The sequence below is a fragment of the Amphiprion ocellaris genome, chromosome 5 (assembly GCF_022539595.1).
Source record: "Amphiprion ocellaris isolate individual 3 ecotype Okinawa chromosome 5, ASM2253959v1, whole genome shotgun sequence".
NCBI classification, from domain to species: domain Eukaryota; kingdom Metazoa; phylum Chordata; class Actinopteri; family Pomacentridae; genus Amphiprion; species Amphiprion ocellaris.
Genome location: NC_072770.1, coordinates 36,604,114 through 36,616,663, shown reverse-complemented (window position 1 = coordinate 36,616,663; position 12,550 = coordinate 36,604,114). Strand labels below are relative to the sequence as shown.

The window sequence follows — 12,550 nt, the reverse complement described above, 5'->3', positions numbered from 1 at the left end:
TCAGCCGTAACAGCAGTGTTTTCTCTGCTTACTGACACCCTCAGCTTGTGTGCCCATGAGGTCGTCTACGCTGGTCCTGTTCCTCCTGTTCAGCGCCCGGACGGTGGCCACCATCAGAGGGGAGCAGAAGGATCCAGGCAACTCCCCCAACTCCATCCCCAACGTGGACCCCAAGCTCTTCACCAAGCGCCACTACCTCTCGCCCAGGGTGCTCTTCAGCTCCCAGCCCCCCGATGCAGAGCCGGAAGGGTCTCAGGGTGGCGGCAGAAGGACCCGTAGGCGAGCGGGGCAGCCTCAGCACCGCGGGGTGTACTCGGTGTGCGAGAGCATTAGCGTCTGGGTGGGCAACAAGACCAAGGCGACGGACATCAAAGGCAACGAGGTGACAGTGCTGCCGGACGTGAACATCAACAATGTCACCAAGAAGCAGTACTTCTTCGAGACGACGTGTCACAGCTCTCAGTCGGGCAGCTCGGGCTGTTTAGGGATCGACGCGAGACACTGGAACTCCTACTGTACCAACTCGCACACTTTTGTAAGAGCGCTGACTTCGTTCGAGAACCTGGTGGCGTGGAGGCTCATACGCATCAACGTGGCCTGCGTGTGCGTGCTCAGCCGCAAGTCATGGCGGCAGTGAGGACTTCATCTGCACACACACTCAGATACAGAACGTACACAGACATGCTCATGCTAACATGCAGACAGCTGTGACTTTGTCTGCATGACTTCTCACCAAAGACTTCTCACTCTCTGCACAAAGTAAATTATTGGTATATGTCCAAGTATCAGGACTGCATGTATACACACCAGACCTGGGTCAAAGAGTATCTGCAGTTGGTTTGTTTGCTGTTAACTGTTTGGAGTACCAAGGGTGTAGCTGGGGTTCTATTTGAGCTATAGGTTGTAACACAGTGAAAAAACTCTAAATCTTACCAAGTCTATGTGTCTTATTTTTAGTCAAAATGTCCCATCCCACTTGATTTAAGATAAATTCACCTAACAAGTGACAATTCAGCAAGGCAATGCATCTTAAATATATTGTTAAGTCAAACAATCTTGAAATTATCTTGTTTTGAGTTGAATTTTACAAGAAAACTCAAAATAAGTTTAACCCTCGTGTCGTCCTGCGGGTCAAAATTGACCCGTTTTAAAGTTTGCAAATGCGGAAAAAAAATATATTTTCAGAGTGAAACTTCTGATGTTCACATTTTCAACATTTTTGGAAAATCTTTGAACATTTTTGGTGGGAAAAAAAGAAATGTTAAAAATGTTTCTTGAGAACATTCACTAAAAAATCAAACAAAATCCAGCAAATTTCGCTGGATTTTGGTTGATTTTTTTGCGAATGTTCTTAAAGAAAATATTAGAAGTTTTACTGATATATATATGGAATCACTTTAGATATTTTTAGGATTTTTACTCATTTTTTGAAAATATGTACAAGGATTTTCTTCCCAAATTTGGGGGATTTTTTTAAAATTAAACTTTTAAGGGAAACTTTTAAGGAACTAGTGGAGTTTTCTTCCTGAAGGTTTTGCAAATTTTCAGAAATTTGGGGAATTTTTTTGCTGATTTTTGGGATTTTTTTCAGACAAGGAAACAATGTTTTTTGGTGCCCGTAAATGAAGACAGCAGGAGGGTTAATATATCTCAAATTAGGAGGTTATATGAAAGCGAAAATCTATTTTTGAGTGAAAAACTGTTTTTCTTTTTAGCATGTCTGGCTTATTTTAAGACACCTAAGATTGACAATCCTGGTAAAATAGAGCTTAAAATAAGTTTTCCCATCTAATTTTAAGATCTCAATATTCTAAATATCATATCTTATTTCAAGAAATGTTACCAAGACATTTTTCACTTGTTCTATTGGCAGATTTTTTCACTTATTTCAAGGTAGACGTTCCTTGAAATAAGTTTTTTTTTCTTGTTTTGAGAGGAGCATTTTTTTCCAGTGTAGACTCTGTTTGTGAAGGTTTAAAATGCAGCTAAGCGCTAAGCTAGACCTGGACTGAACACAACTTATAGTCATCGCTCTGAAAAACGCTCTGAAAAGCTAACTTAGTAGGAAAATTATTCCTACTAAAACTTGAGACTAATCATTCAGAGCATGTAGGATCTACTTGTAACCAACGTAAAACACCTTTGGAGCGTGAAAGTGGAGGAATTTTTAATTTTATCTTTCACTTCCAAAACTTCGCTTTTCCCACTTTGACAATGACAGGCCCGAGTTCAGCTGAACCACAGCTAAACGGCAGCTTAACAAGATGTATGGTGATTACAAGATCCTCCCCAAACAGCCACAGGTGATGCAGACTCGGAAAACGGCCATTAAGGAAACTGGTTTCAGCTATCTGATTTTGCTTGATTGCTGAGTGCTCAGGAAGGAATTTCAAAATACCGCTGAAACAATACACAGCGCGCGCTTTATCGTTTGTAGTCTAGTTACACTTTTGATAAACACAGACATCTTTTTGTAGAATTTTGTTTGATAAATTTTGATACAGATGCAATTCCGTTTGTGTATTTAAACCTGCCATGCAGAACTTTTGTCTCTAACTTCTGGCAGTTACAGTATTTACATAAACACTGTCGACACACTTTTGCTTATCGATCGCTTTCTTTTTTTAGACTGTAATCTTTCTTTTGAGCGCTAAGTTTCCTTTTTATCTGGAGCATCAGAAACTTTTCTTGGATGCTTCCTAGGTTTTCCCACCTTGTTGCTGTAGTCTAATACATCTCCATTGCTATGGTTGCAAATCAATCAGTGCTGGTTTACATAAAATGCATCGATACTGCCGTGCAAACGTGATGATATCGCCACAGGTACCAGATTTAAAACTCCAGTAGCCTATAATGCAGAATAGAATGCTACATTGTTTTAGCTAATAGTGTTGAAAGGCTCATTGATGATTAGGAAACCCTTGTGCAATTATGTTAGCACATGGATAAAAGTGTGAGTTTTCATGGAAAACATGAAATTGCCTTTGAAACTTTTCAGCACTAGTGTACATGGATGGAATTAATTGATCTCCATAGTCTGTCGCTTAATTAGTAATTTTCTCTGAAGTCAAAAATAAACTACTAGTATGTGAAGTTTCTGAAATGAATGATGGCAGTTTTGATGATTTAGACCAGGGGTGTCCAACATGTGGCCCGCGGGCCAAAACCGGCCCTCCAGAGGGTCCAATCCGGCCCGACTTTGTAAAGAGTAAAAATTACAACGAAGACATTAACTGCAGATTTGTAAAACTTTAAAATAATTTCTAGACCATGACAACTTGTTTTGATCATAAAGTAAAATACTAGATTGTTCACTGTTCTTTTGTCATTTTGTGTCATTTTGTCTTGTTTTTGTCTTTTTTATGTCTGACTTTTGTTGTTCGTCTCACATTTTTGTCGTTTTGTTTTTTGTCTTATTTTTGTCATTTTGTGTTTTGCTTTATTGTTTTGTGTGTCGTTTCATTTCACGCTTTTGTCATTTTTTGTCTTGCTTGTGTCATTCACAGCTATGATGCTGTGACTTTACTGGTCACTGCAGATCAAATTGGGCTGAATGTGGCTTCTGAACTAAAATGAGTTTGACACCCCTGATTTAGACTAATCTGCCCTTATACACTGAGTTATATGCAGAATTATATTCTACCATTTTTCAGTCTTCACAGCAGCCTTTATTCAGGTGTGTTTAGTTGATGTCTCTTGGACACAGCATCTCGGTTTAGACTAAACCAGAGGTGTACTTTAACCTGCAGCTTCCAGCGAGGATTACAAGACCGTGTGATTGTGCTCCAGACAGCACAGGCTTAAACCTGTATTAATCCTAAACTGAGGCTAAGCTAGCGAGAGCAATAGCCTCTAGGAGTTTTGGCACAATAACACAGTGGAGCTACTTACAGTATTTTTCTGCTGCCTATTATCCCGTCTTATAGCACATCCCACTCACTGTAGAAGTCACACCCACTAATTTCACAAATACAATTTGACCCAGGCCTGACATAAGCAAAACTTTTGTTAAAATGTTGTTGTTGATATTGTTATTTATTAAACACTTACAAACATGCGCTGTGTGTGTTATGAAGTTGTCTAGCTAACCTGCTGTTCTTCCAGTAGACTGAGGAAAGCCTTGACATGAAAATAAATTTCCTTTTCGGCTTGTATGGAAAAAATGAAGAAAAAAACCCATATGGCTTCATTTTACTGCCATTAATGTGCTGCTTTGGCTTTGTGTTTGCCTCCTGTTCTTCATTCTACAGTGGATATTTTTAAAAAAGGGAAAAAAAACCAAACACAAGATTTCCTATGAGTCGAGAGGCTAACTCAGCCTGATAATATCATGGCTTGCCATTTTCTGTGCTTTGGCAGTGACATTTTGGTGTTGTCAGCAACAAATTATACTCCCAGCATTCATATCAACCATTATCAGTTGTGATTTATTTTTAGGCTCGCAGCCCAAATTAGTATTATGGCCACAGTCTATGATCACAGCTGGCATTTGGGATGTCTGACTCAGACAGCTTGGAGCTTAAGTGGAAACAGAAACAAAGATCAGCTGTTGAGATTAGGTCTGTGGAATCAAGAGTGTTAAGAGAAGCATCTCCTTTAGAGTCTGTCAACTGAAATTTCCAGAGAAAGCTTAGTTTCCTACTGATTTGTTCACCTCAAACTAATGCATCACTGCACTGCACTGAAAAACAAAATACAACACTTCCCTCTAGAGGTCAAACACTGGAACACATCCAAGCTGTCTGCAAATAAAGCTCAGGAATTAGGAACTCTGATGCTAATATATTGATCACATGTTAACCAGGACACAGAAAACGTATTTTAATTTATCGCTCAGACGTAAAAGTAGCTTAATTAAGTCGAATATCAATCATTAATCATGAATCCCGTCTAAAAGCAGCGCACAGGCTTCGTGGATTATATTAAATATCCAAAATATAATTTTATCCCTTATAACACGAGCTTCAATGGTTACAAAATAGTTGTATACGAGAAAAATGTATTTTATCTCAGTAACAGGTGCTAACTTTGGAGAAGCTAATTCCAGACCGTGTATACTACCTGCGCATGCGCCGTGGTGCGTTCATGGTTTGTGCGGTGCCCTCGGGAAAGACACGGTTTCTTTGTTTCGCTGCTCTTTGTTTCTTTTTATTGAACCCATTAATAACAGAGAAATGACAGGTAGTCATCCCTGTGGCGTCTTTTCAGCCATTATTTATAATATTACGTGACACAAACACAGGATATAAATCATTTTCATTAAAATTTAAGTTTTTGCAAGAGATAGTACGATGTCCGAGGCAACAGAATACGTCCTTAATGAACGGGTCCAATGAATTATTTTTTATTATCCCTTATTAATCCCTCGAGGGGAAATTCTGATTTTCGCATCTCTCCCCAAATGGGAGAGAGCGACGGGTCAGCCGCGGTACAGCGCCCCTGGAGCAGGAAGGGTTAAAGGCCTTGCTCAAGGGCCCAACAGTGGCCACATCGGGGCTTGAACCTCTGACCTTCTGATCAGTAGTCCAAACACTTAACCGTTGCGCCACCACTGCCCCGATTACTATCACAAGTCCTACAATACACCACAGAAAGCAGGACAATAGGTTTAGGTTTATATAATTAGTGTGCTGATAGCATTAAAATCAAAATGACATAAGTGAAATAATCTGTGTTTATGTCGCTGCTCTGTTGAAAAACAAAAATTATATTTGCATGTCTGGATTTAAGATGAGCCACACAAAGTTGGGGATTCATTTCATTTTGCATCAATTCATTTCTGATACATTTCATATATATGGCTGCTGACTACATTAATAACTCTATCTTACCAATAATAACAATAAAGTCATAATAATAATAATAATAATAATAATAATAATAATAATAATAATAATAATAATAATAATAATAATAATAATAATAATAATAATGGTGATGTGATGTGATGGTTATGATCACTGTTCCCTCTAAGCTGCGCGCGTGCGCAATTGCGCACTGCTGACACGGTCTCTGCGCACAGAAAATCTGCGCTGTGCACAAAAAAAAAATCCATCTTAAATTGTAAAGAAAATAAACACGTAACAATTCGTTCTGTGCTATTTTTCAATGTGAGTCAGTGAGTGACCGGTGACTGGCTGCTGCAGCCAATGATGCGATTCACATACGTATTTACCATAGACTGTATATAATGGTATTTACGCAGCTAATCAACGTCACGCGTCCTTATGTGCAGCCACCGTTGTTCTCATAGATATGAATGAGTAGATAGGACACGCCCCTTTGAGCTGCGTGCTACAGCGAGGCTAAGCTAGTGGGAGCAAAGTTTCAGTGCATTCCGTTGGTGTAGACGGCGTGAAAACGGAAACAAGTATGCCGGCTCACTGTGCTGCATACAGTTACACACTACGTCGTACGATTGAGACAAGGAAACTTGGAATGACTTTTCATAGGTAAGAATAGTTTTTGGTTCTTTTTTCATTATGAAATCTTGTTGAGAGCTTCCAGTCTATGAGAGCTAACGAGTTAGCCACTAGCAAAACGCTAAGGCGAGCTAGCAGCTTGACAAGCAAATACCAGACGATTAATAGTAGCTGTAGTATAGTTGTACAAGCAGTAGTAGTAATACTAAATGTACAAGCAGCAGTAGTAGTATGAAAAGCTGTTAGAGTCGTAGAAGTAGTATCAGCATTTGTAATAGTATTACAAGTTGTAGTAGCAGTGCCAGTATCAGCAGCAGTAATATACTACCACCACTACTAGTAGTAGTCCCATTACTATTACTACCACCAATACTACCAATAGTAGTTATAAAGCCTAACTCATGTATATCCAGATTACCATCTATGTTCTTCCTCCAAACCCATTTTATGATTGGGATTACAGGCAGTTCTTTAGGACTGCTCTCAAATAATTGAAATGTTACTAAACAAGGTTATACTAATCAAATTAAATAGCTCTGGTCTCCAGTATATTGGCGAATTCGGTTCTTTGTACTTAATTTATTAGCATGATTTCTTTTTAATATGCTGTGTACAGACTTAATTACTTCTCTGTCTACTTTTCTTACCTGTGCTCCATGTAGGTTTCCCAGAGACTATGGGTTGAGGAGGAATTGGAAGTTTGTCGGCTTAGACCTGGTGTCATTCCATCAGTGTTAAACTTCCCGGCTCATCTTGGAAGAGTACGTGCCAGAAAGACCACGACCAAGCAGCCTTGAGATCTTAGGCAGCGTCTCCCTGAGGTGGGTGTCAACGGTGTTCACGGTCAGGTCTGTGGTAATCCTGTCAAAAAACAAAACAGAAAAAAATCTAGATTATAAATCAACATGTAACCAAAGCACTCTGTGTATAACGCCATAGTATAGGATGTAGTTCAGAAAATGTCAAAGTATAGTATGCTTTACTTAAGAATAACATAGTATGGTCTGTAGTTCATAGTACAGCATGATGGCAAGAAAAAAAAACAAAACAGATTATTGTGGTTCAAAAAGCGCAAAATGATAGGATGTTGCCTAAAATTGTCATGTATGATATGTAGTTCAAAAAATGTCATAGTGCAGTATATTGTCAAAATAGCATGTAATTCAAGAAAACATCAGAGTATAATATGTCATCTAAAAAATACCATAGAATAATAATTTCATTGCACAAGTAAAAGTATAGTAACTTTTAAAACTGTTCGAATTCTTATATGTTGCTAAAAAAACAAAAAAAACTAAACCAAAAAAAACCGTCACAGTAATATGTCAATTAAAAAAGCCTATAGTATAGCGTGTCGCCCAACAAACATCATAGTATAGCATGTCGCTCTAAAAACATCACAGTATAGCCTTTAGTCCACAGCTGTCAGTAGGTGAGGAGCATCACAAAAACAGTCCAAACGCTGCTTTCCAGAGGGTTAGACGAGAATTTATTTCAAAGAGGAAGTTTACAACAACACAACATGTGAGGGGTTTAAAAACAAATGGTTGTTAGTAAAACAAAAATAAATAAACAGAACTAAAAGTGAACTTCATGTTGACATTGATGGGCATTCCAACCAGGAACAAATTAAAAGATAATCAATACTAAAAAAAACTCTTCCTGTTCATCTCTTAAAACCCAAAAACACACCTCAGTAGCACCTAAACTAAAACTACCAATGGGTTCCCTGTTTTCCTTTGTGAACAGTTCAAAGGTCCCTCTCTATCTCCCCACACATCCACCAACCACTGGAACACATCTCCAAAGTTCTGCCTGACCAGCTCAGCTTCCCCTCAGAAGAAGTGCTGCCACCTGCCAGATGAAGGAGCCTTTTGAGAGGCAGCTGGCATCGTGATTGGACTGTACTTTGGTCTGTTCCAGTCCAGCTTCAGCTCCAGAGACGGCAGGCGGGACGAGTCAACGGAGGCCGGATGGACGAAGGCATGCAGCTGAGTACAATCCAGAAAACAACAGAGGAGGAGTGCAGCAGCCCAGAGCCAGAATAAACAGAGAAGCACATTATGTCTCTTAGAAAACATCATAGTATAGCCTTTGGTATGAAAAAACACCATCATATACATCGTATATTGTACAAATAACAAGTCAAAGCAAAGAGACATACATTGTAGAATTGTAGTAATTGTGGGCTGACTGATGTACTGATTATCAGTATTTTATTTTTTATTGATTTACGGTAATAAATACATTTAAAAATGGCGCTACTTTGGCTCTGAACCTTTATCTACCTGTGGTCGCTCAGTCTTCTGGAGTGATTTGATTGGTTATACGTCACGAATAAAACTCCTTTATCTTAACATCTGTAAACAAAACAAGAACGTATCAACAACGTTTTCTGTTAGTTTGTGTTCTTGTAAGTTTAACTCCAAGATTTTAAATACTTTCATTTACTGCAAATGAATATCTACTCCAAATGTCTCACTAATAATCATTATCAGCCTTAAAAACCCACAAAACACCCCTTTATACTTGACCACACTTAGTACAGTCCGGTTCCCCCTTCTATAAATCTGCTTGGAATCTTCCACTTCCTGTTTGTCAAAGTGGCCTTCTACCTGGACAGGTTTTGTTGGAGCTCATGCAACAAACATTTTGGGTAACTGCACTTTAATATGGATGGATGACACTGAATTAGAGTCTGTTTTAATGAGACTGAGTTCAGATGTGTAGCTCTGTCATTAAATAGGAAATTATTTCTCAGAATTCACAGAGGAAAGTCTGAAATGTTTGCTAGGTTAGCGTCCCACATGTTCTTTGGCTCAGCTAAAGCTAACTCTCTCCAACTTCTGGATCTCTTGAATTGCTTGTTGTTAAAATATTTTGCTAGAGGTGCTGAAGCTCAGAAAGTCTGAGATGTTTGTTAGAAAATAAGCTCATTCTCACGTCTTATCTGAACTGCCTTCTTTTGTTTGAACTTTCCCTAAACTTAGGAGTTAATGACAGAGCAGCACATCCAGGCTCAGTCTCATTTATGTAGAGATTAAACTTCAGTGTCATTCATTGATGTTAAAGTGCAGTTTTTCAAATGTTTGTTGCACATGCTCCCGACCAAACCAGTCCAGGTGGAAGATGATGTGAAGAGAAAGCTCCAGAGGATGAATATCACACATTTACGTTGGAAATAAATGTCCTTTAATTAGACATTGTCATGCAAATGATGTTCAAATCTTTGAGTACTTTGCTGATGTTTGTTTCTAAGTGTTTTTTGACACGCGGCCCCAAAGATTAAAACCTTTTATGGCTCACAAACTGCAACAATTCACACATTATCAACTATCTTTCTGACTAAACTAAGATAAAAAGTGAGCAACTGCCTGATTCCTGCATCATGAATGTAAATCTTTTAGGCTTTTATGACAGTAAACTGAATATATTTGGGTTTGACATTTTATAAACCAAAACAAGAAATGAATTAGTGGAGAAAACAATCAATCAATCAGTTTTTAAGAGACTAATCGACAACTAAAATAACTTTCTCCACTAAAACTAATAAACGTGAGGTCAAATAGAAGGAACAGTTTTAAATACTGCAGTCCCATGACGACAAGAATAAAGTTTGTCAAAAAAAACTAAATCTGCTGGTGGATTCCATTAAAGTCCTAATAAATGATAATAAAGTGTGATACTAAAGGATTGTGGTGCTAAAAATCTCAGAGTAAAGATATGAAGTTGAACATCTGGATAGAGGCTGATAAAAGTTGACGTCCCTTCATTTCTCTGGAGCGACTCCATGGATTTTATGGATGGTGGTTAAAGACCTGCTCTTCTAGTGGTCTTCCTTCTAGTCGCTGTAAAAAGTCAGTCCATCCTGGCCGACTTCAACACCTCTTCATGACAACTTGTTCTGCCTCTGACCTGGTGGAAACTCAAGAAACTCGGGAAAACCCATCGAGACTCGAAGAACTCGTGGAGACTCGAAGAACTCGTCGGGCGGGGGAAGGTGTGGTGGGTGGTAGGGGGGAGGTGGGGGAGTAGAGGGGGGAGGCCGCCACCCACCTCCCCGCCTACTCTCCGCCCTGACTCCACCCAGACTCCGCCTTGGCTCCACCCATGTGGTGACTTCAGAAACTACGATGCCAAAGGGACGACGAATTTATTTCTTTTTATCTGATCTGTAGCTCAGTGAGTTAAGGATTTGCCTATGGAGCTGCAGGTCGCTGGTTCAAGACCAGACACTTCTTAAATTTTTTGAAAATCCTGACAAAGACAAAGAAAGAAAACTGCCAGTGGCGGGTCTTGAACCTGCGACCCTCCACTTGGGAGTCTGTCTTCTAACTCCCTGAGCTACTCGCTCAGATACTAATTCTTCTTTTTTTTGCGCATTTATCATCTATTTTTTGTCGTTTTCGACTTTTTTTTTAACTCGAGTCTCGTCTCAACTGTTTTTGTCAGGAGGTTGGACTTCAGCCTTTGTGCTGGAGGGTGGAACCCTCAGTTCCAAGACTTTACAAAGCCTCCACACCTCCCAAGTCCTCAGGACCTGAGCTTTCAGACAGTCTGAAGGGTGAAATTTTCTAAGTTACACAGTAGATCTCTGTTAGATTTAACTTCCAGACAGTCCAAGGACTGATATCTTCTAAGTTCCTGAGTAGTTCTCTGTTAGTTTGAACCTTTCAACAGTCTGAGGACTGAAAACCTAAATGTTCTTGAGTAGTTCTCAGTTAGTTTGAACCTTCAGACAGTCTGAGGGCTGAAATTTTAAAAGTTTCTCAGTACTTCTCTGTTAGTTTGAACTTTATGGTTAACAGAAGCCTTAAAACTTGTGACCATGAGTCTTGATTTCACATTTAGACCATCCATCTGAGTTCTTCTCAGACCTTCACCTGTGGGTTTTTTAGAAATCCTCAACAAACTTTGATTCTCTTCACTGAACAGTAAAGTTTGTGGAGATCACAAGGTAACATTAGTTTGATAAATGCCTTCAACTACTAGTAGACTTTATCTGGAAAGCAGTTTTCTTAAATGAGTTCTTAGTAAATCTGTCCACAATCAAATCAAGAACATAGAAAGAGGAAACGTTTGAAGAGACAACTTGATGTTTTCATTTCAGACTAGAAAACGCTTTAAGACCTTTATCTGTCATTGCTCTTTTTCATCGTTTTATTGTCTCTTCTGTTTAATTTTATCTTCTAAAGTTTAACTGGTGTCTTTTCAAATGTTTTGTCTTTAGTTTGATTCTTCTTAAATGTTTAGTTTTGCTCTTTTCCCACCTTTTATTCTTTTCTAATGTCTGATTTGATTTCAAAATGTTTTGTCTTTTCAATGTTTAATTGTTTTTTCAAATATTTTATTGGCTTGTTTGAATTTTTTTTTCTTTCCCAATATTTAATTTTTCAATTAAATCTTGAAGGTTTTTCTTTTTAAATGTTTTACCACCTTTTAATGTTTATTTTTCTTTTTAAATGCTTCATTGTATTTTCAGTTTAATTCCTATTTGAAGTTTTATTGTCTTTAAAATGTAATTTTCTAATTAAACATTTAATTTTGTAATTAAATGTTTTGTCTTTTTAAAGGTTTAATAATCTAATTAAATGTTTTGTCTTTTTAAAGGTTTAATAATCTAATTAAATGTTTTGTATTTTTTTTCAATGTTTAATATTCTTCTTTTTTAATTGTATTTTTTTGAATGTTTAATTATTGAAAATATTTTATGTATAATTTTGAATATTTGTATTTGAAAAATTCTGTTTAATTTCATAGTTACATGTATTGTATCTTGTTTAATTATCTATTTCAATATTTTGTCTGTTTAATATAGTTAAATATTAAATACAATTAAATTCTATTAAACAGACAAAATACTGAATTAGATAATTAAACAAGATACAATACATGTAACTATGAAATTAAACAAAATTTTTCAAATACAAATATTAAAAATTACAGATAAAATATTTTCCATAATTAAACATTCAAAAAATACTTTTTAATAATAAACCTTTTTAAAAGTTTTATTGTATTAAATTTTTTTCCCTTTGATTTAATTGCTTTTTGTTATGTAGTTTATTTCTTTAATCTTCTTTTTCTGGCAAGATTTTAACCCCAACCTTAAAAATGAAATAAACCCT

At 37.5% G+C, this 12,550-nt stretch overlaps 1 protein-coding gene across 3 annotated transcripts in view; it reads left to right on the top strand.

The window, feature by feature from the left end:
• Positions 1–10,102, top strand: part of ngfb (nerve growth factor b (beta polypeptide)) — a 38,498-nt gene extending 28,396 nt beyond the window's left edge. For 2 of the 3 annotated variants that reach the window (XM_035955975.2, XM_055010422.1), the window contains one exon: positions 45–4,057. In XM_035955975.2, the coding sequence (XP_035811868.1) occupies positions 56–637 (582 nt within the window). In that variant the 5' untranslated portion in view covers positions 45–55 and the 3' untranslated portion in view covers positions 638–4,057. Of the gene's footprint in view, positions 1–44; positions 4,058–7,084; positions 7,244–8,171 lie in introns of those variants that run through there. The other variant, XR_008601571.1, reaches the window with a different exon arrangement.
• The last annotated feature ends 2,448 nt before the right edge of the window (positions 10,103–12,550 follow it).